Raw genomic sequence first — 25049 nt, forward strand, 5'->3', positions numbered from 1 at the left:
GTCACATGCAGTTATTTCTTTAATTCAGTTATTAACCTTTCAGCCAACACATATACAGAAATGTATGTTTTAGATACAAGCTATTAAAATCAGGCAAAAACTAATTAAATCAGCATCAAAGCTAAATTAGAAAACTACTAAAATGAACCTCAAAATATTATCTCTCTTGCTGCCTAACTACTTAAAATAAGCATTGTATATAAATATGACTAAGTACAATTCCTGCAGAGCAAAAAGCTGAGAGATAAGAAACAGTGACTTTTCTCATTCTAACATACTTAATAACTTATTTTTCAAAAGATCATGTAAATATATTCCTAATTCCATCTAATGAACACACTATAACACATTTCTTCTATACTTTTTTTCAAACTCCATTTTCTTAGTGAATAACTGTCTATAAACCCTTTAGTAAGATCAGATTACATGCTTATCTCATATGATCCTTTTGTTCTCAAACATTACTTTATCTATAGAAATAGTCATTTATCTGGCATATAAACTAAGGCAGAGGAACAGAGAGGAAGTTAACAGTAGTGTGAGAACCAAGAATCTTCAGGGTAATTCCAGACAGCCCATGGAATTATGAATGATTTTAGATTTAGTATTTTCCTAATATTAAACTTTAAAAAAAGTCTGTTATTTTTAAGAGAGATATCCTTACTCTTAACAACAACATGTGGTTGTTTGGCACTATGATTTTTTAAGGGCTTAAATATGGATCATCTCATTTCATTTATGGAGATAAAATACAGTGATTCATTCTATTTAAGCAAATATCAGGTAGGGGAGTGGTAGCAATTTTAGTCTAATTCAACATTTATTAAACACCTACTGTGTAGAAGTCATGGTGCTTCTAAAATTTAGTTTGCCAGTAAAGCACATACAAAAATAGTATTAAAGGAAAAATAGCATAAAAGATATTTGTGTGTATGTGTGTATGTGTACTTTAAAGAGGATCTAACTTTGATCTCTTGGCACCAGCAAAGTAACAAATATGTAACTCTGGTATCCCAAGCACTTTTTTGAAAGTTCTGTGCAATAGAACCACATTATGATACAATTTAAAAAAATCTATGTAATGTGTTAGACCACAAAGAATATTTAATAAGAAAAACACCGTCCTTGGCTTCAAGGTTTTACAGTCTAATCTAGTGTATGTTTTCTATCAGACTAAGCTCCTGTATTCCCAAGTATTACAGTCAATATTTCTTTGATGTTTATATGCTAGTAATAATTAGAGATATGGTTGGAGTTCACAGCATATGGATTGAGGGAATGTCAGTAACAGATGCCAACAGGCAGTGACAGGGGTGGAGGTGAATGGGATTGAACCCCTGACTTTAAAGAACGCAGTGAAGATGGCGATGACCAATGTTTGATCAAATAATTGCAGCCCATTTTAATTGAGTCCCATATCGAAGGCATGTACACGTAAATGGGCTCAGGAGAGGGCATTGTTATATATTTACACACACTTTCCATTTTATCTTTATTCCTCTAGTCAATCTCTCTCTCTCTCTCTCTCTCTCTCTCTCTCTCTCTCTCTCTCATTTTAACTAGGGTTTTTCAACCTCATCACTATTGGCATTTTGAACTGGATAATTTTTTGTCATAGGGGCTTGTCCTGTTCATCACTGGATGTTTCTCAGCATCTCTGGCCTCTACCAACTAAATTCCAGTAGCACTGCCCCCACTGCCCCACCCTCTGTAGTTATTACTACCAGAAATGTCTCTGGATAGGCAAAGTAAGTCATGGTCTAGAATCATTCCTTTAACTCCTTGGAACATTATTCAGAAAGTATTTTATGAGAACCTGATGCAATGCAGGCAATAGGTTGGTCATGTGGATAGAAGAAAGAGATTCATCTTGAGAATAATAAGGGTTCCCTAAGAAGAGAAAACTAACTGTACAGAATTAATTATTAAAAGTAAAGGAAAGGGAAAAATATCCAAACCAAATTTCGTTTTGAAAAACATAGAGTCAAGTTAAAGTTAATGGTATTTTGACTATCAGTTACTCTTCTGAACATTTTTCACCTTGTTTAGGATGTCTAACATAGAACAGAAGATCTATTCAAGGAGTTTGATATCCTGACTTGTATTTCCTTTTCTGAGCTTTACTTCTTAATATTTCTATTTTCACTTTCTTTAAACTAGTAAGTCCCAGGAACGTAGCTCACATTTCCTTGCCTCAAGGGTCACTTCTGGAACTTCCTGACTCAATCCAAAGGTACTGCCCAAAGAGAAGTTTCTCTCATACAGAACTGGAGAAAAAGAATGTCAGTGAAGGAAGGGAAAAGAGGCGCTGGGCCCCAAAAGTGCATAGAAGGATACAATGTCTTTTAACCAAAACTCTTGCCAAGCAATCTTTCATCCAGTTTATAATTTCCTTCATCCCCTGTGGTTCTCCTTGAAAGGGTGTCATTATCTCACCCAACCATAAGGGAGACTGCAAGAGGGTATTGGGTCATCAGGCACTGTGTTGTCCTTCTCACAGTATTCTCATATCCATTTTATCAACACCACCTTCCTTTCTCCCCCACCCACCCTGCATCTTTCTTTCTTGTTCTATGCTTCATAACTACCTTAAAAAATGATATAATATGGAGGGAAAAAAAGATTCAGCAAATACTCAAGGAGGTAAATAGTAGATTCCCTTAAATGAATTTAAATGAGAATTGCTTCAAAGTTTCTGTCTTGGAAATAATCAAAACCCAAATTAGGTGAAAGATCGTGATACAGTCCTTAGTCCTTATACACACCTAGTGAAAGTGTATGAGCCTCAGAAATCGATGGTGTCATGGACATTGTATGTTTTTCTTATATCTTTATTGGAGTATAATTGCTTTACAATGGTGTGTTAGTTTCTGCTTTATAACAAAGTGAATCAGTTATACGTATACATATGTTCCCATATCTCTTCCTCTTGCGTCTCCCTCCCTCCCACCCTCCCTACCCCACCCCTCTAGGTGGTCACAAAGCACAGAGCTGATCTCCCTGTGCTATGCGGCTACTTCCCACTAGCTATCTATTTTACGTTTGGTAGTGTATATATGTCTATGCCACTCTCTCACTTTGTCACAGCTTACCCTTCCCCCTCCGCATATCATCAAGTCCTTTCTCTAGTAGGTCTGTGTCTTTATTCCTGTCTTACCCCTAGGTTCTTCATGATATTTTTTTCTTAAATTCCATATATATGTGTTAGCATATGGAATTTGTCTTTCTCTTTCTGACTTACTTCACTCTGTATGACAGACTCTAGGTCCATCCACCTCATTACAAATAGCTCAATTTCATTTCTTTTTATGGCTGAGTAATATTCCATTGTATATATGTGCCACATCTTCTTTGTCCATTCGTCCGATGATGGACATTTAGGTTGTTTCCATCTCCTGGCTATTGTGAATAGAGCTACAATGAACATTTTGGTACATGACTCTTTTTGAATTATGGTTTTCTTAGGGTATATGCCCAGTAGTGGGATTGCTTGGTCATATGGTAGTTCTATTTTTAGTTTTTTAAGGGACCTCCATACTGTTCTCCATAGTAGCTGTACCAATTCACATTCCCACCAGCAGTGCAAGAGTGTTCCCTTTTCTCCACACCCTCTCCAGCATTTACTGTTTCTAGATTTTTTGATGATGGCCATTCTGACTGGTGTGAGATGATATCTCATTGAAGTTTTGATTTGCATTTCTCTAATAATTAATGAGGTTGAGCATTCTTTCATGTGTTTGTTGGCAGTCTGTATATCTTCTGTGGAGAAATGTCTGTTAGGTCTTCTGCCCATTTTTGGATTGGGTTGTTTGTTTTTTTGTTATTGAGCTGCATGAGCTGCTTATAAGTTTTGGAGGTTAATCCTTTGTCAGTTGCTTCATTTGCAAATATTTTCTCCCATTCTGAGGGTTGTCTTTTGGTCTTGTTTATGGTTTCCTTTGCTGTGCAAAAGCTTTTAAGTTTCATTAGGTCCCATGTGTTTATTTTTGTTTTTATTTCCATTTCTCTAGGAGGTGGGTCAAAAAGGATCTTGCTGTGATTTATGTCATAGAGTATTCTGCCTATGTTTTCCTCTAAGAGTTTGATAGTTTCTGGCCTTACATTTAGGTCTTTAATCCATTTTGAGCTTATTTTTGTGTATGGTGTTAGGGAGTGATCTAATCTAATACTTTTACATGTCCCTGTCCAGTTTTCCCAGCACCACTTATTGAAAAGGCTGTCCTTTCTCAACTCTACATTTTTGCCTCCTTTATCAAAGTTAAGGTTACCATATGTCCGTGGGTTTAACTCTGGGCTTTCTATCCTGTTCCATTGATCTATATTTCTGTTTTTGTGCCAGTACCACACTCTCTTGATTACTGTAGCTTTGTAGTATAGTCTGAAGTCAGGGAGCCTGATTCCTCCAGCTCCGTTTTTCGTTCTCAAGATTGCTTTTGCTATTCGGGGTCTTATGTGTTTCCACACAAATTGTGAAATTTTTTCTTCTAGTTCTGTGAAAAATGCCAGTGGTAGTTTTATAGGGATTGCATTGAATCTGTAGAATGCTTTGAGTAGTAGAGTCATTTTCACAATGTTGATTCTTCCAATCCAAGAACATCATATATCTCTCCATCTATGTGTATCATCTTTAATTTCTTTCATGAGTGTCTTATAATTTTCTGCATACAGGTCTTTTATCTCCTTACGTAGGTTTATTCCTAGATATTTTATTCTTTTTGTTGCAATGGTAAATGAGAATGTTTTCTTGATTTCACTTGCAGAGTTTTCATCATTAGTGTATAAGAATGCCAGAGATTTCTGTGCATTAATTTTGTATTCTGCTACTTTACCAAATTCATTGATTAGCTCCAGTAGTTTTCTGGTAGCATCTTGAGGATTCTCTATATATAGTAGCATGTCATCTGCAAACAGTGACAGCTTTACTTCTTCTTTTCTTATTTGGATTCCCTTTATTTCTTTTGCTTCTCTGATAGCTGTGGCTAAAACTTCCAAAACTACGTTGAGTAAGAGTGGTGAGAGTGGGCAACCTTGTCTTGTTCCTGATCTTAGTGGAAATGCTTTCAGGTTTTCACCATTGAGGGCGAAGTTGGCTGTGGGTTTGTCATATATGGCCTTTATTATGTTGAGGGAAGTTCCCTCTATGCCTACTTTCTGCGGGTTTTTATCATAAATGGATGTTGAATTTTGTCAAAAGCTTTCTCTGCATCTATTGAGATGATCATATGGTTTTTCTCCTTCAATTTGTTAATATGGTGTATCACATTGATTGATTTGCATATATTGAAGAATCCTCACATTCCTGGAATAAACCCCACTTGATCATGGTGTATGATCCTTTTAATGTGTTGTTGGATTCTGTTTGCTAGTATTTTGTTGAGGATTGTTGCATCTATGTTCATCAGTGATATTGGCCTGTAGTTTTTTTTCTTTGTGACATCCTTGTCTGGTTTTGGTATCAGGGTGATGGTGGACTCATACAATGAGTTTGAGAGTGTTCCTCCCTCTGTTCTATTTTGGAAGAGTTTGAGACGGATAGGTGTTAGCTCTTCTCTAAATGTTTGATAGGATTCGCCTGTGAAGCCATCTGGTCCTGGGCTTTTGTTTGTTGGAAGATTTTTTATCACAATGTCAATTTCAGTGCTTGTGATTGGTCTGTTCATATTTTCTATTCCTTCCTGATTCAGTCTTGGCAGGTTGTGCATTTCTAAGCTTTTGTCCATTTTTTCCAGGTTGTCCATTTTATTGGCATCGAGTTCCTTGTAGTAATCTCTCATGATCTTTTGTATTTCTGCAGTGTCAGTTGTTACTTTTCCTTTTTCATTTCTAATTCTATTGATTTGAGTCTTTTCCCTTTTTTTCTTGATGAGTCTGGCTAATGGTTTATCAATTTTGTTTATCTTCTCAAAGAACTAGCTTTCAGTTTTATTGATCTTTTCTATCGTTTCCTTCATTTCTTTTTCATTTTTTTCTGATCTGATTTTTATTCTTTCTTTCCTTCTGCTAACTTTGGTGTTTTTTTGTTCTTTCTCTAATTGCTTTATGTGCATGGTTAGGTTTTTTATTCGAGATGTTTCCTCTTTCTTAAGGTAGGATTGTATTGGTATAAACTTCCCTCTTAGAACTGCTTTTGCTGCATCGCATAGGTTTTGCGTCATCGTGTCTCCATTGTCATTTGTTTCTAGGTATTTTTTTATTTCCTCTTTGATTTCTTCAGTGATCACTTCGTTATTAAGTAGTGTATTGTTTAGCCTCCAGGTGTTTGTGTTTTTTACAGATCTTTTCCTGTAATTGATGTCTAGTCTCATAGCATTGTGGTTGGAAAAGATATTTGATACAATTTCAATTTCTTAAATTTACCAAGGCTTGATTTGTGACCCAAGGTATGATCTATCTGGAGAATGTTCCATGAGCACTTGAGAAAAATGTGTATTCTGTTGTTTTTGGATGGAATGTTCTATAAATATCAATTAAGTCCATCTTGTTTAATGTATCATTTAAAGCTTGTGTTTCCTTATTTATTTTCATTTTGGATGATCTGTCTATTGGTGAAAGTGGGGTATTAATGTCCCCTACTATGAATGTGTTACTGTCGATTTCCCCTTTTATGGCTGTTAGCATTTGCCTTATGTATTGAGGTGCTCCTATGTTGGGTGCATAAATATTTACAATTGTTATATCTTCTTCTTGGATCGATCCCTTGATCATTATGTAGTGTCCTTCTTTGTCTCTTCTAATAGTCTTTATTTTAAAGTCTATTTTGTCTGATATGAGAATTGCTACTCCATTTTTCTTTTGGTTTCCATTTGCATGGAATATGTTTTTCCATCCCCTTACTTTCAGTCTGTATGTGTCTCTAGGTCTGAAGTGGGTCTCTTGTAGACAGCATATATATGGGTCCTGTTTTTGTATCCATTCAGCCAATCTGTGTCTTTTGGTGGGAGCATTTAGTCCATTTACATTTAAGGTAATTATTGATATATATGTTCCTATTCCCATTTTCTTAATTGTTTTGGGTTCATTATTGTAGGTCTTTTCCTTCTGCTGTGTTTCTTGCCTAGAGAAGTTCCTTTAGCATTTGTTGTAAAGCTGGTTTGGTGGTGCTGAACTCTCTCAGCTTTTGCTTGTCTGTAAAGGTTTTAATTTCTCCATCCAATCTGAATGAGATCCTTGCTGGGTAGACTAATCCTGGTTGCAGGTTTTTCTCCTTCATCACTTTAAATATGTCCTGCCAGTCCCTTCTGGCTTGCAGAGTTTCTGCTGAAAGATCAACTGTTAACCTTATGGGGATTCCCTTGTGTGTTATTTGTTGTTTTTCCCTTGCTGCTTTTAATATGTTTTCTTTGTATTTAATTTTTGACAGTTTGATTAATATGTGTCTTGGCGTATTTCTCCTTGGATTTATCCTGTATGGGACTCTGTGCTTCCTGGACTTGATTAACTATTTCCTTTCCTATATTAGGGAAGTTTTCAACTATAATCTCTTCAAATATTTTTTCAGTCCCTTTTTTTTTCTCTTCTTCTTCTGGAACCCATATAATTCAAATGTTGGTGTGTTTAATGTTTTCCCAGAGGTCTCTGAGACTGTCCTCAGTTCTTTTCATTCTTTTTTTTCTTTATTCTGCTCTGCACTAGTTATTTCCACTATTTTATCTTACAGGTCACTTATCCGTTCTTCTGCCTCTGTTATTCGGCTATTGATCCGATCTAGAGTACTTTTAATTTCATTTATTGTGTTGTTCATCATTGCTTGTTTCATCTTTTGTTCTTCTAGGTCCTTTTTAAATGTTTCCTGCATGTTGTCTGTTCTATTTCCAAGATTTTGGATCATCTTTACTATCATTATCCTGAATTCTTTTTCAGGTAGACTGCCTATTTCCTCTTCATTTTTTAGGTCGTGTGGGTTTTTATCTTGCTCCTTCATCTGCTGTGTGTTTTTCTGTCTTCTCATTTTGCTTATCTTACTGTGCTTGGGGTCTCCTTTTTGCAGGCTACAGGTGTGTAGCTCCCATTGTTTTTCGTAGCTCCCATTGTTTTTGGTGTCTGTCCCCAGTGACTAAGGTTGTTTCAGTGTGTTGTGTAGGCTTCCTGGTGGAGGGGACTAGTGCCTGTGTTCTGGTGGATGAGGGTGGGTCTTGTCTTTCTGGTGGGCAGGTCCACGTCTGGTGGTGTGTTTTGGGGTGTCTGTGGACTTATTATGATTTTAGGCAGCTTCTCTGCTAATGGGTGGGGTTGTGTTCCTGTCTTGCTAGCTGCTTGGCATAGGGTGTCCAGCACTGTATCTTGCTGGTCGTTGAGTGAATCTGGGTCTTGGCGTTGAGATGGAGATCTCTGGAAGATTTTTGCCATTTGATATTATGTGGAGCTGGGAGGTCTCTTGTGGACCAGTGTCCTGAAGTTGGCTCTCCCACCTCAGAGGCACAGCACTGACTCCTGGCTGTAGTATGAAGAGCCTTTCATCCACACGGCTCAGAGTTAGAGGGAGAATAAATAAAGAAAGAGAGAGAGAAAGAGAGAAAGAGAGGAAGGAAGGAAGGAAGGAAGGAAGGAAGGAAGTAATGGAGCAGGAAGGGAGGGAGGGAGGAAGGAGGGAAGGAAAGAAAGAAAGAAGGAAAGGAAGATAAAATAAAATAAAGTAAAATAAAATGAAATAAATTTATTAAAATGAAAAATAATTATTAAAAAAAATTGTTTAAAGAAAAACAAAACAAAAAAAAACGGACAGATAGAACCCTAGAACAAATGGTGGAATCAAAGCTATGCAGACAAAATCTCACACAGAAGCATACACATTCACACTCACAAAAAGAGGAAAAGGGGAAAAAATAATAAATCTTGCTCTCAAAGTCTACCTCCTCAATTTGGGATGATCTGTTGTCTATTCATGTGTTCCACAGATGCAGGGTACCTCAAGTTGATTGTGGAGGTTTCTTTTTTTTTTTGCACTTCTTTTTATTAGTTTCTGCTTTATAACAAAGTGTATCAGTTATACATATACATCTGTTCCCATATCCCTTCCCTCTTGCATCTCCCTCCCTCCCACCCGCTATCCCACCCCTCCAGGTGGTCACAAAGAACCAAGCTGATCTCCCTGTGCTATGGGGCTGCTTCCCACTAGCTATCTATTTTATGTTTGGTAGTGTATATATGGCCATGCTTCTCTTACCCTTCCCCCTCCCCATATCCTCAAGTCCATTTTCAAGTAGCTCTGTGTCTTTATTCCTGTCTTACCCCTAGGTTCTTCATGACATTTTTTTTCTTAAATTCCATATATATGTGTTAGCATACGGCATTTGTCTTTCTCTTTCTGACATTTCACTCTGTATGACAGACTCTAGGTCTATCCACCTCATTACAAATAGCTCAATTTCGTTTCTTTTTATGGCTGAGTAGTATTCCATTGTATATATGTACCACATCTTCTTTATCCATTCATCCGATGATGGACACTTAGGTTGTTTCCATCTCCGGGCTATTGTAAATAGAGCTACAATGAACATTTTGGTACATGACTCTTTTTGAATTATGGTTTTCCCAGGGTATATGCCCAGTAGTGGGATTGCTGGGTCATATGGTAGTTCTATTTTTAGTTTTTTAAGGAACCTCCATATTGTTCTCCATAGTGGCTGTACCAATTCACATTCCCACCAGCAGTGCAAGAGTGTTCCCTTTTCTCCACACCCTCTCCAGCATTTATTGTTTCTAGATTTTTTGATGATGGCCATTCTGACTGGTGTGAGATGATATCTCATTGTAGTTTTGATTTGCATTTCTCTAATCATTAATGATGTTGAGCATTCTTTCATGTGTTTGTTGGCAGTCTGTATATCTTATTTGGAGAAATGTCTATTTAGTTCTTCTGCCCATTTTTGGATTGGGTTGTTTGTTTTTTTGTTATTGAGCTGCTTATAAATTTTGGAGATTAATCCTTTGTAAGTTGCTTCATTTGCAAATATTTTCTCCCATTCTGAGGGTTGTCTTTTGGTCTTGTTTATGGTTTCCTTTGCTGTGCAAAAGCTTTGAAGTTTCATTATGTCCCATTTGTTTAGTTTTATTTTTATTTCCATTTCTCTAGGACGTGGGTCGTAAAGGATCTTGCTGTGATTTATATCATAGAGTGTTCTGCCTATATTTTCCTCTAAGAGTTTGATAGTTTCTGGCCTTACATTTCAGTCTTCAATCCATTTTGAGCCTATTTTTGTGTATGGTGTTAGGGAGTGATCTTATCTCCTACTTTTATATGTACCTGTCCACATATGACCTTATATTTGGTAAAGGAGGCAGGAATGTTCAGTGGAGAAAGAACAGCCTCTTCAATAAGTGGTGCTGGGAAAACTGGGCAGATTGTGGAGCTTTAATCCGCTGCTTCTGAGGCTGCTGGGAGAGATTTCCCTTTCTCTTCTTTGTTCTCACAGCTCCCGGGTCTCAGCTTTGCATTTGGCCCCGCCTCTGCGTGTAGGTCGCTGTAGGGCGTCTGTTTTTCGCTCAGACAGTACGGGGTTAAAAGAGCAGCTGCTCCAGGCGCTCTGGCTCACTCACGCCGGGGGGAGGGAGGGGCATGGAGTGCGGGGCGAGCCTGCGGCGGCAGAGGCCATCATGACGTTGCACCAGCCTGAGGCGCGCCGTGTGTTCTCCTGGGTAAGTTGTCTCTGGATCTTGGGACCCTGGCAGTGGCGAGCTGCACAGGCTCCCCGGAAGGGGGGTGTGGGTAGTGACCTGTGCTCGCACACAGGCTTCTTGGTGGCGGCAGTAGCAGCCTTAACGTCTCATGCCCGGCTCTGGGGTCCGCGCTGTTAGCCACGGCTACCACCCGTCTCTGTAGCACCTTTAAGCAGCGCTCTTAATCCCCTCTCCTCGTGCACCAGGAAACAAAGAGGGAAGAAAAAGTCTCTTGCCTCTTAGGCAGGTCCAGACTTTTTCCCGAACTCCCTCCCGGCCAGCTGTGGCGCACTAACCCCCTGCAGGCTGTGTTCATGCCGCCAACCCCAGTTTTCTCCCTGCGCTCTGACCGAAGCCCGAGCCTCAGCTCCCAGCCCCGCCCGTTCCCCTCCCCCCGCCCGGCAGGTGAGCAGACAAGCCTCTCTGGCTGGTGAGTGCTGGTTGGCACCGGTCCTCTGTGCGGTCATCTCTCCGCTTTGCCCTCCGCACTCCTGTTGCTGTGCTCTCCCCCGCGGCTCCGAAGCTTTCCCCCTCCGCCACCCACAGTCTCCGCCCACGAAGGGGCTTCCTAGCGTGTGGAAACCTTTCCTCCTTCACGGCTCCCTCCCACTGGTGCAGGTCCCGGTCCCTATCCTTTTGTCTCTGTTTATTCTTTTTTCTTTCGCCCTACCCAGGTACGTGGGGACTTTCTTGCCTTTTGGAAGGTCTGAGGTCTTCTGTCAGCGTTCAGTAGGTGCTCTGTAGGAGTTGTTCCACGTGTAGATGTATTTCTGGTGCATCTGTGGGGAGGAAGGTGATCTCCGCATCTTACTCTTCCGCCATCTTCCCCTCGTCCCTTATGGACATTGTATGTTAATGTGTCAGAAAATCTAAGTGAATGCTATTCTAGTGATCAAACTATAGGGGTACTTTAATTATTTTTGGACTGGCCAACATTTATTTTATGTTCCTTAATTAGATACATCACAATTTCCACCCTCCTCTTTATTCAAGTATAATTAACAAACTATATATTTAAGTTGTACAATGTGGTGTTTTGATATACATATATACTGTGAAATGAGTACCACAAGTTAGTTTTCACATCCATCAACTCACATTTGTGTCCTGTTCTGTGTGTGTGTATATGTGTGTTTGGTGAGAACATTTTAAATCTATTCTCTTAGCAAATTTAAGTACATAGTACAGTATTATTAACTATCATCACCATGCTGTGCTTTAGATCCTCAGTTTTAGTTTGACTTACTTTTTTCAAAAGATTATCAAATTAGCTCCTTTGATTCCAGAAATTAAAAATTGCTACTAAGTTGAAAATGGGTTTCATTTTGGATGAACTCTGTTCGTGGCTGACCAGGGTGCAGTTTGAAGCCCTGGTACTGTAGGATAGAGAAGCATAATCTATCATTAACCTTACTTCCCTGCTGGTACTCTTCTTTGTTGACCTAGTAAGTTTTTCTTTTTGATTCTAGCTTCTCCAGTTCAGGAATGGTGGGAAAGAGATAAATAGGGGAGAAACTAAATGAATAGAAGTAGGACAGGTGTAAAACCTTGTTGTTAACTCTCTTGTCTCACTGACCTTTCCCAAGTTAAGCAAAAAGGAGCCTTTTTCTAAATTCTTACTAGGACAATGAGGATTATTCATTCATTTAATTGACACATATATTATACACCCATGATCCACTCACTGTGCTAGTAGGTTGGTGTTAATTAGTTATAGCTGAGGATACGATAAAGTAATAACCTCTGGGTCTGCTTGATAGTTTGTAGATCAATTGCCGTATATTTGATCCTACTTGAAATGCATGAGAAAAGTTTACTTAGATAATACATCAAAATATTTGTGTAATTTGAATCTACTTTTTGCAAAACGTTTACCACTTATTCCTCATTTTATCCGGTTAGTAAGTTATTTTCATTTATCAGATTCTTTGTAAAGGGTCATTCTTGTACTAGTAAAAAGTGCTACATTTTTCATTAAAAGTGTGATGATTGAGGGAGTGAGATTTTAAAATGTGATGATGAAATGTATTCTTTATGGTATATTTAATGTGGTTTAAATTATAAAACCCAGTATTTATAAGTCATACAATAATCATCTCTCCAGCTACGTCTTTTCCAGTGAATGCTAGATAGCCTCTAATGCACGATAAAATTTGTTTTCCCTTTGTGGAAATAAGCACCTCACCCAAACATTGTTTACTTCTAATCATATATATATATATATATATATATATATATATATACACATAGATATGCATATATATATAATACTACATGTTAAGCTAAGAGAATATCATTGCTAGTTCTATACTTAAGAATAAAAATATTTTTAAATTTATGGCAGACTTATTTCATAAGGTGTTTTATATATTTATGTCACTTTAGTGTAATTTGTAATGTGTGTGAAGTATTTGTAAATATGAAAGTTTGAATTGTTTTATTAAATTAGCAGAACACAATACTTTAGTGTCTATTAAATCAAGTAAGATGAATTAACAAGACGTTATAATTAAAAGAAATAGCAAGGCTTCCCTGGTGGCACAGTTGTTGAGAGTCCACCTGCCAAGGCAGGGGACACGGGTTCGTGCCCCGGTCTGGGAAGATCCCACATGCCGCGGAGCGGCTGGGCCCGTGAGCCATGGCCACTGAGCCTGCGTGTCCGGAGCCTGTGCTCTGCAACGGGAGAGGCCACAACAGTGAGAGACCCACATATGGCAAAAAAAGAAATAGCAGCAACTTAACATTATGTTGCCAGAAACATCATTATCAATGTCCTCTTTGGGTATGGGGTATTAAGCATGCCAATTAGGAATGACTTTCTGATTTAAGTTTCTTCCACTGTTCAAAAGAAAGTACAATAATTATTTACTCTAGTCTATCTTTTTCTAATTAATGACCATCAATAAAAATATATTATTTCTTTTCCTCCAGGCAATACAGCTAAAGTGTATATTGAGATTCAGGATGAAAATGATCATCCCCCAGTGTTTCAGAAAAAATTCTACATTGGAGGTGTATCTGAAGATGCAAGAATGTTTGCTTCTGTGCTCAGAGTTAAGGTATGAGAACTTTTATTAAGATACAGAACTAAAAAGTCAAAACAAAGAGATCACATTTTGTAGATAAACCATAACCATGTAATTTATATTAACTGAGTACATTTTCATAGTTTAAACAAAAGTCTGAAACAGATAAATGAGTTTAATTAGTCAAACTAAATACAGATTAATTATGAGGTGAATACTAAGCAACTTTTTGTGCTTTATTTTTACTATAAAAATAGGAACAAATTATTTATGATGTTTTACATTGAATAAGATATCAAAATGTCTGTTTTCCTAGTATATTTGTATGCCTTTAATATTCAGGTTTAATTTACAATAACTCCAAAGATTCTCAAAATGGAGTTTCTTGTAGCAAATATAAAATTACTATTTTCTGATTGAAGAAATAATGTAATAAATTTTGTAATTCTTTTTTCTGCAATAATTTTTTTAAATTCAAGATGCTAGTTAAATCAATGTAAAAAATAACACTACTAACACTGCTAACATTAGTACTTTAGTAAAGATTTTTTAAAATCTTCATATGTCAGAAATGTTAGAATTTAAAAACACAATATCATAGACTAAAGTTGATAATTTTCAATTTTTCTTTAGTTAATTATCAAATATTTTTTCAATAGTACATAAAGTTGAGATAGTTTTATAACTAAAAAATAAATTTGTAAATATTGCATTACAATGAGGAAATTTTATAGGCTATAGGATTTTAGATTATTAATTACAGAGTTATATTTCTGAAGCTATTTTAATAATCAGTTTTTAAAATAGCTATTAGCATACAAACATAAAACCTAAATATTTCTAGGCAAATCCAGCTATTGATTGCCTCTAGTTTTGGACATGAGTAGTTGCCTTTCTTTCCCTATTACCAGGAGCACCATGATTGAGCTTTTCATACATATGGTTTTATCACCTTAACATCCTTAAGTAAGAAAGAGAAAAATCAACCAAGCAAATAAAGCATGTGTGTTGTACTTGCAAAATAGCTCTTCCACAGTGCCAAATTCTGACTCTTGATTTGAATCACCAGTTGCAACTAAAATTGGTGTACAAATTTAAGCCAATTACATTACATCCAACTTGCATTATGATTTACAGGTAACAGTCCTTTGTAGTTGATTTTTATCTTATTTTACATTTTAGTCCTATTAACGATTGATTCAGTTTATTCATTTAGTCAGTAAATAATTTTTGGGTGTTTATAGTGTGAGTTGTTCTAGAAGTTGGACATAGAGCAACTAAAAAATAATCAAACAAAAAAAACCCCAAACTTCCCACCCTAGTAATACAAACGAACTAATAGAAGAAACAAATTGTAGATCAAGAAAACAGGAGCTATTAACATAAAGTCATGTGGTCAAGAGAGAGACTTGTCTATTTCTAGGTAAGGAGCATTCTAGGCATTCCAATATAAAATCTCTAAAGTTGGAGGGAATTTGGGGAGGTCGTTGTGACTGAAAAAGACTGGCTGGGGATGAGACTGGAAATGCAGCCTAGGACTAGAATATGGGATTTATTCTAGATGTGCTTAGAAAGAAAGTCTTTGAATGGTTTTGTCTATAAGTGTGACATAATCCAATATAAAAGGATTATTCTGGATGTTGTGCAGGGTGGGATGTGGGAGTAGGTACACAGTGTTTTTAGACAAGAGTAGAAACAGAGCCCAATGCATCACTAGTCCAGGCAAGATTTGATAGTGACTTGAATCATGGTGTAGAATGGGGAGATGATGAGAAGGAAGTAAAAAGGAAGCCAAAAGGATTTGCTGATGGATTATATGTGGGGCATTAGAGAAAATCAAGGATGACTCTGAGGGTTTTGTTCTGAACAGGTCCCCATTGCTCCCTCAGAAATTATGGTGCAAAAATCAAGAGTTCACTTTTGGATATTTCATGTTTGTGAGGCATTTTCAATATGCAAGCATAATTCTTGGCAAGATGGTTACAGACGCTAATTTAGATTCAGGAAAGAAATTGCAGACCAGGATGAAATCATGATATTAAGAAAATGGATGTAGGTAGAAAAGTCCAGGGACTTCCCTGGCAGTCCAGTGGTTAAGACTTTGCCTTCCAATGCAGGATGTGCAGGTTCAATCCCTGGTTGGGGAGCTAAGATCCCACATGCCTCGTGGCCAAAAAACCAAAACATAAAACAGAAGCAATATTGTAACAAATTCAATAAAGACTTGAAAAATGGTCCACATCAAAAACAAGAAAATCTTAAAAAAAAAGTCTAAAGACTAAGCCTTAGGAACTCAATACTTAGAGATCAGGAAGAGGATTCATCAAATGATGCTGAGAAATTGCTGCCATTAGGTAGCAAGAATACTAGGAAAATGTATAATAGGGTCCCTGAGACTCGTAAGAACTAGATTGATGAAAGAGGGAGTGATCAACTGTCACGCGCTGTTGCGAACAGAGTGCCCCTGTGTATTTTTACATGACCACTCATGCTAATAGAAGTAATATTGTAGTGGAGAAAAAAATAAGCTAAATGCTAAAATATTCCATTAATAAAGGAGATTATTCAAGAAACCTGTAGATGACAGCAGTAAGAGAATTTAATGGGTGATATTATCTGATGATGGCATTTACTTCAGAAGAATTGCAAGAAGGTGGCAAAGGAGATAGAATAATGTTCTAGAAGCAGTGATTCAGAGACAGGACACGTGCCACCTATCTACCTCTAGGCATTGTGCTATGTCAGATATGGGAGCCACTTTTTGAGTCAGCCTTAGAAAGCAGTATCATACGTAGGGGAGAGGACCAGGGTGGGAAGAGTAAAAAAGTAATGGTAATATTCAAAGGGAAGGTTGAATATTTAGGGGATATTGCTGATGATGGACTATGAATTCCAAGGAATCCTGGTGAAAGGTTGGTGGTGGAAGTAAAGGTGAAGTGGGAAACTGAATCACATTAGGGTGTGTGAAGAGCTACATGGGAAGAAATATCTGGGGGGTGAGAGATGCATTGGAGAGAAGCCATGGACTACTTTTGATGATGTAGACAGGGATGGGATTCATTATTTCTCCAAGACTACCAAGAATTCTATAGGACAGTCCCTTCTTCAATTGATCAGTGGGTTATTCAGGCTAGGGAGAGGGGTCCTTTTTAGGAAACCAATTTCATGCCATATAATACTCTATGTAGGAGGGGAGACAGAGACAGAGAGAAGGGATGTGAGAAAAAGCATAGCAATGTATTGATGCAAGTATATTGCTGTTATGATTAATTCAGTTAGGAAAGCACAAATTGTTATGTGGATTCAAGGGAAGGAGACATTTTCATTGGTAAAGAACATAAAAGTTTTCCTGGGGGATGAAGAATTTGAGTGGCACTGAAGAGCCTTTAGACTTTCTCAAAGTGAAATAAATGAGAATAGTCTAAGCAGAGGAAACACAAAGACAAACCCAGAAAAAACAAAGTGCAGAGTGTGTTTGTGGAACGGTGATAGGAGTCAAGGACCTTAGGAAGTGATGGGGGTAATAAATCTTCAGTGGTGAACATTTTCAAATGCTGCCTTTAGCCTTGAAGCCTGGAAGCTTCTACTTTACAAATTAAACGGAGTGAAAGTGAGTTAAGCAAGTCTTTTCAATTCATACTTAGGGCAGCAAAAAATGTTATTAGAAATAGCCCTGGATCTGGGCCAGCCAAGCCCTGATCTTGGCAGAAGATGATTTAAAAAACAGGGAAGCAGCCTATGATTGTGAGAGAGGCTTTTTACCACTTACTGTATAATATTGGGGTAGTGTTAGATTTTATCCAGCATACATGCAAGTTAGATTTTTTTAGTCCATCATGAAATCATAAAGATAAATTTTTAAAAGTTGTGTTTTGTGTAGGAATGGGAAGAGGAAACATATTACAGGATTTACTAAGAAATATGAGACTAAAATATCAACGAATAAAACAATACTTACTATTTTCAAATATGGACAGTGGATTAAAGGCATTACTAAAAGTATGTTAGGAGAAAGGCAACACAATGAGAGCATTATTGAAATTAATTATTCAATATAAGTGATAGTAAAAGAAGGAAAATTTTGTATATATATATATGTTTGTGTATGGGTGTGCTCTGAAATGGTATACCTAATATGCTTAGAGACCTTTTTAAAGTTCCTTTTTTTTTTTAGAAAATATACATTGTATACCTAGTGTGTGTTGAAAATACAGAGGTGAACAAAACAGACTGTCCTTCTGTCTTTATAGAGTTAGCATTCTAATAAACTAGACCAAAAAAGCAAGTAATTATTAAGGCTTTTATTTAAACACACATGTAAAGATTTGGATTCTGGCTCAATGATATGAATGTTCATATCATGTTAAATAATTCCTGGATTGTGTCAAAGGACACAGAACAAGATAATTAATTAGGGACTATCTGCTACATTTGCTATGGCTTAATGCTGATAACTCTGTCACAACTGATTCTTCAAAACTGATTTCCATTGATCACACCAATCAGTCATTTTAATTGCAGGGAGAGAGAGAAGAAAATCAACTTGTAATTTTTCTCTTCAGTCTTTAATACAAGAATTAATGTCCCTTAAAAGTATCACCCTGGGGCTTCCCTGGTGGCACAGTGGTTGAGAGTCTGCCTGCCAATGCAGGGGACGCGGGTTCATGCCCCTGTCCGGGAAGATCCCACATGCCGCGGAGAGGCTGGGCCTGTGAGCCAGGGCCGCTGAGCCTGCGCATCCGGAGCCTGTGCTCCGCAACGGAAGAGGCCACAACAGTGAGAGGCCCGCGTACCACACACACACACAAAAAGTATCACCCTTAGCATATACCCAAAAGAATTGAAAGCAGGGACTCAAACAGGTATTTGTATATCAGTGTTCATAGCAGCATTATTCACAATAGCTAAAAGTTGGAAACAACCCATATATCCAGTAATGGATGAATGGATAAACAAAGTGATCGCTTTACAATGTTGTGTTAGTTTCTGCTGTAAAATGAAGTGAATCAGCAATATGTATACATATATCCCCTTCCTCTTGGACCTCCCTCCCCACCCCCATCATCCCACCCATCTGTGTCATCACAGAGCACCAAGCTGAGCTCCCTGTGCTTTATAGCAGGTTCCCAGTAGCTTTCTATATTACACATGGTAGTGTATTTATGTCAAACCAAATCTCCCAATTCATCCCACCCTCCCCTTCCCCCACTGTATCCACATGTCCATTCTCTACATCTGTGTCTCTATTCCTGCCCTGCAGATAGGTTCATCTGTACAATTTTTCAAGATTCCACATATATGCATTAATATATGATATTTGTTTTTCTCTTTCTGACTTACTTCACTCTGTATGACAGACTCTAGGTCCATCCACATCTCTACAAATGACCTAATTTCATTCCTTTTTATAGCCGAGTAATACTCCATTATATACATACCACATCTTCTTTATCCATTCATCTGTCAATGGACAGTTAGGTTGTTTCCATGTTCTGGCTATTGTAAATAATGCTGCAATGGACACTGTGGTACGTGTGACTTTTTTTTTTTTTTTTTTTTTTTTTGCGGTACGCGGGCCTCTCACTGTTGTGGCCTCTCCCATTGCAGAGCACAGGCTCCGGACGCGCAGGCTCAGTGGCCATGGCTCATGGGCCCAGCCGCTCCGCAGCATGTGGGATCTTCCCGGACCGGGGCACAAACCCATGTCCCCTGCATCAGCAGGCGGACTCTCAACCACTGCGCCACCAGGGAAGCCCAACACGTGACTTTTTGAATTGTGGTTTTCTCAGGGTATATGCCCAGTAGTGGGATTGCTGGGTCATATGATAGTTCTATTTTTAGCTTTTTAAGGAACCTCCTTACTATTCTCCACGGTGGCTGTATCAATTTACATTCCCATTAACAGTGCGAGAGGCTTCCCTTTTCTCCACACCCTATCCAGCATTTATTGTTTGTAGATTTTTTGATGATGGCCATTCTGACAAGTGTGTTGATACCTCATTATAGTTTTGATTTGCATTTCTCTAATAATTAGTGATATTGAGCATCTTATCATGTGCCTCTTGGCCATCTGGATGTCTTCTTTAGAGAAATATGTATTTAGGTCTTCCACCCATTTTTGGAGTGGGTTGTTCGGTTTTTTGATGTTGAGCTGCATGAGCTGCTTGTATATGTTGGAGATTGATCCTTTGTCCATTGCTTTGTTTGCAAATATTTTCTCCCATTCTAAGGGTTGTATTTTTGTCTTATTTATGGTTTTCTTTACTGTGCAAAAGCTTTTAAGTTTAATTAGTCCCCATTTGCTTGTTTTTGTTTTTATTTTCATTACTATAAGAGGTGGGTCAAAAAAGATTTTGCTGTGATTATGTCAAAGAGTGTTCTTCCTGTGTCTTCCTCTAAGAGTTTTATAGTGTCTGGTCTTACATTTAGGTCTTTAATCCATTTTGCATTTATTTTTGTTTATGGTATTAAGGAGTGTTCTAATTTCATTCTTTTACATATAGCTTTCCAGTTTTCCCAGCACCACTTATTGAAGAGGCTGTCTCTTCTCCATTGTATATTCTTGCCTCCTTTGTCATAGATTAGGTGACTATAGGTGTGTGGGTTTATCTCTGGGCTTTCTATCCTGTACCATTGATCTATATTTCTGTTTTTGTGCCAGTACCATACTGTCTTGATTACTTAGCTTTGTAGTATAGTCTGAAGTCCAGGATCCTGATTCATCCAGCTCCGTTTTTCTTTTCTCAAGACTGCTTTGGCTATTTGAGGTCTTTTGTGTTTCCATACAAATTGTAAAATATTTTGTTTGAATTCTGTGAAAAATGCCATTGGTAACTTGATAAGGATTGCATTGAATCTGTAGATTGCTTTGGGTAGTATAGTTATTTTCACAATATTGATTCTTCCAATCCAATAATATGATATATCTCTCCACCTCTGTGTCACCTTTAATTTCCTTCATCAGTGTTTTATAGTTTTCTGAGTACAAGTCTTTTGCCTCCTCAGGTAGGTTTATTCCTAGGTATTTTATTATTTTTGTTGCAATGGTAAATGGTATTGTTTCCTTAATTTCTATTTCTGATCTTTTGTTGTTAGTATATTAGAATGCAAGAGATTTCTGTGTATTAATTTTGTATCCTGAAACTTTACTAAATTCATTGATGAGCTCTAGCTTTCTTGTGGCATCTTTAGGATTATCTATGTATAGTATCATGTCATCTGCAAACAGTGACAGTTTTACTTCTTCTTTGCCAATTTGTATTCCTTTTATTTCTTTTTATTCTCTGATTACCGTGGCTCGAATTTCCAATACTATGTTGAATAATAGTGGTGAGAGTGGACATCCTTCTCTTGTTCCTGATCTTTGAGGAAATGCTTTCAATTTTTCACCATTGATAATGATGTTTGCTGTAGGTTTGTCATATATGGCCTTTATTATGTTGAGGTAGGTTTCCTCTAATCCTAGTTTCTGGAGAGTTTTTATCATAAATCGGTGTTGAATTTTGTCAAAAGCTTTTTCTCCATTTATTGAGATGATCATATAGTTTTTAGTCTTTAATTTGTTAATATGTTGTATCACATTGATTGATTTGTGTATATTGAAGAATCCTTGCATCCCTGGGATAAATCCCACTTGATCATGATGTATGATCCTTTTAATGTGTTGTTGGATTCTGTTTGCTAGTATTTTGTTGAGGATTTTTGCCTCTGTGTTCATCAGTGATATTGGTCTGTAATTTTCTTTTTTTCTTGAACATTGATAACTGAAATATGCTAATGAAAAATGACTGATAAATTTCATTACATCAGAATAACGGACTACAATGACAAAGACAGCATAAAAGATTAAAATACAAGCAATTAGCTGAAAGCAAGTATTTACAATATATATTAAAAAAAAAAAAACTCAAAGAAACAGTTTCCAGAATATAGAAAGGACTTTAAAACAGCAACTATTTATCCAATAAAAACAAGGTTGAAAAGTCATGAATATTTGTCATATTATTCAAAAATTTCTGTGTGAGGTAAGAAAGATTAAGCTAGACCTTTGAATATTTTCCCTCTTGGGCTGTTGGAAAATACCAGTCAGTGAATATTATTTGTTAATAACAATAGCTGCCATTATTTGTCTTTATTACTTTTCTGAGAACTGTGAAAACCTCTTTATTTTAACCTACCAAAAGTGTTTAAATAAAGAAGCAAATGAATAAAACAAACAAATAAACACACTTACCTATAAAGTAGATGCAATTATTCCTTGTTTTATTGTTGGAAAAATTGAAGATTAGTAACGTTATATAGCTTTCCAAGTATTACTCAGCCAATAACCAATGAAGTCAGAATTAAAAGTTTAAGTTTACCTTAGTTCAAGGCCTTTTCTTGTAATCTCTGTATCACATTGCTTTCTCTGGGAAGTGAGGAGTAGTATCTTGGCAGGGGTAGAATATTGGTAGAAAATAACATATTAAGTTCCTCCGAAAAAATTGGAGATAATTAACATGGCAACTAACTGCTTCTCAAGTTGAGATGACCTCTGTGAATTATGACCCCCTCTATTAAGGTAACAAGTCAGATCTGGTTTTAGAAACACTTTTCAATTTATTAACTAATTTGTCTAGTTTATTGCATGTCTTTTTAACTGCAACCGATAGCCTAATTTAATACAAATATAGGGACAAGTTAAATGTGATCAAGATTAATTTAAATCTTTCTGAAGTATGAAGATATTTTCCAGAAGTTAATGCAATAAGGATTAATCCCTCCTTATAAGTTGCAGATATGAAAAATTCAGTGTCAGAAAAATTGAATTAAAATGTAGACTTGATTTCTACTGAAAGTCCAAAAGACCGTGAACATTGCATCTTTGAGTTAATAAAGAAGCCAGATTCAAGAAATTTATGGACTGAAAGAAAGTAATATTTCAAAAAAGCTTCAAGAAAAGGAGCATTCTGACCAATCTCTAATTCTTTATTACATTGCCTAAATAAGCTTGGAATGACAGCAAGAGATTTTAGCAGAAAGATGCTGGTGAGAGCAAAAAGCCACAGCCATGGTTAAAGGATGCAATTTTCCTTAGTGGCAAAAGTATAGAAATATGCAAGATTAACAATGCAGAGAGCAACATAATTTGTTTCTAGACAGAGATAAGGGCCTCTGAGGGATCCTGGTCCCTGGCTCTCTGCCTGCTCATATGGGTCTGACAGAAAACAATTCCAGCACACCCATGAGGGTTTAGTGTGTGTTTCCCAAGTGTAGCATCTTTTACTGGGCCAGACTCATGCCTGGCTTATGTCAAAACTGCTACTAATAGCAAACCCTTACCCCGTGTTTACACTTTGCTAAGTATTCTAGAAACTTGTCAGGAATGAAGTCATGTGTTCCCCTCAGAAAGCCCATGAGTTAGCTACTATTATCATTCTCAATTTATAGATGAGAACACTGAGTCACAGAAACAATATGTAACCTGCCCAATGTGTACAGCTAGTCCATAGTGAAGCCAGGATTCATAGCCAGGCACTCTAGCCCGGAGACAATGCTCTGTTCTCCCAGGTAGAACAGCGCTGGGCTGGAGTCAAATCACTTGGATTCAGTCCCAGATCTGCTCTTAACTCTCTATGGAACATTATGCTTCATCACTCTGGGCCATAGTTGTCTTCTCTTATGCAAATACTGCTTTAGAACTAGGTGCCCTTAAACGTCTATAACCGTTTCTGATGGTTTGCATGTTATTTACCTTAGGAAAACTACAGTGTGGGGGAAAAAAAGCCAAGTACCCTAAGAGAATTGTTATATTTAAGAACTACATTTTAAATGTCAAATTCTGAAATCCAAAGCATCATTTAGTTTTCACAGTTTTTATGGTTTATGTCACATGAAGCTGGTGGATTATTTTATGACAATTTCTCCCTAGTTGCTCCATATAACAAAGATGTAAACAAGTACCAGTCTGAAATTCCCATGAAATAGTAATTTTGATTCCCCTTTGCCAACTCTGGGAAACCCAGCTTTATACAAACACTGCTTATTGTTTCAAGAGTGATGTTTCTTAGGAGATCTTACCATTTGTTTCCTCCATGATTACCATGCCATCTAACCTTCTATGGTTTGTACCTTGAACAAAGTGAATGCACATAGGTGCATGAGCCTGAGGGCTCATTGTCTTCTTGGCTATAACCCTATAACTGAATTACTATCTATCTATCTATCTATCTAATTTAGATATTATATTGTTATCATGTATCTATGTGCTTATTTTCTCTACTAGAATTCAAATTTCATCTAAGCAAGTATCATGCTTTCTCACTAACTTAATGACATTATAGATACATTGTGCTCAACATCTTAAAGTGGTGTTAGAAATTTTATTTATTTTTACATGTAGTTATGCCTTTTAATATGTTTAATCAAGACTTTCCGGGCTTCCCTGGTGGTGCAGTGGTTGAGAGTCTGCCTGCCGATGCAGGGGACAGGGATTCGTGCCCCGGTCCAGGAAGATCCCACATGCTGCGGAGCGGCTGGGCCCGTGAGCCATGGCCGCTGAGCCTGCACGTCCGGAGCCTGTGCTCCGCAACGGGAGAGGCCACAACAGTGAGAGGCCCGCATACTGCAAAAAAAAAAAAAAAAAAAGACTTTCCATGTAATACTTGAATGAATTATTGACTTTCAGATAAGTAAAATACACTTTAAATTAAACTCTCTTGGGCCTGGTTACAGCACTGAGAGTGACAGGACCTATCATTTCTCTGGTAATTTCCCTTCTTGTCAAAGTTAGGAGCTTAGATTTGGTGATATCTTTATGAATCTATCATGGTTTTCCATTGATTTAACCACTCTGGAGAAACCAAATGTCAAGAAAGTTATTTTTTCCTAACAACGGGTGTATTTTTGTTATATATTATTGTATCTTATTTATTTTTGGAAGAGACCTCATGTCTATTTTTGAATTCTATGGAGTATATGCAAACAGATGGTTACTAACCACTCTGTGTCTAAGAGTCTATACATTCTAAGCCTGTATTTTCCCCTGTGCCAGTTGAGAGATATGAACATAGCACCATCACCAGTTTCTGATGCATAACATTTGCCTCTTTTGGTCAGAACAAGCAGAAAATTATAGTTTTTTAGCTAGTATTATACATGGACAAGACCACATCTATCTTTGTAGCCACAACTGGAGTTTCCAGATAAAATAATTCCACATATATGTTTTACTCTCTTTCTCTTCCCCTTCTCTGCAAAAATTTGTCTTTTTATTGTCCAGAAGAGAGATCTAAAATCATCTCATTTACATAGTAGTAACTCAATTTACAATCGTTGTTTTGAATATAACTTAAGAATTGCCTTAATTTTTATTGCTTAAAATAGGAA

At 37.2% G+C, this 25049-nt stretch overlaps 1 protein-coding gene across 6 annotated transcripts in view; it reads left to right on the top strand.

The window, feature by feature from the left end:
• The window catches only part of PCDH15 (protocadherin related 15), a gene marked incomplete at both ends in the record, with an annotated part of 722972 nt that overhangs the window by 617006 nt on the left and 80917 nt on the right, over positions 1–25049 (top strand). For all 6 annotated transcript variants that reach the window (XM_082633167.1, XM_082633165.1, XM_082633166.1 and 3 more), the window contains one exon: positions 13588–13715. In XM_082633167.1, the coding sequence (XP_082489293.1) occupies positions 13588–13715 (128 nt within the window). The remainder of the gene's footprint in view (positions 1–13587; positions 13716–25049) is intronic.

The sequence above is a fragment of the Mesoplodon mirus genome (assembly GCF_964341445.2).
Source record: "Mesoplodon mirus genome assembly, chromosome: 2".
Lineage (NCBI taxonomy): Eukaryota > Metazoa > Chordata > Mammalia > Artiodactyla > Ziphiidae > Mesoplodon > Mesoplodon mirus.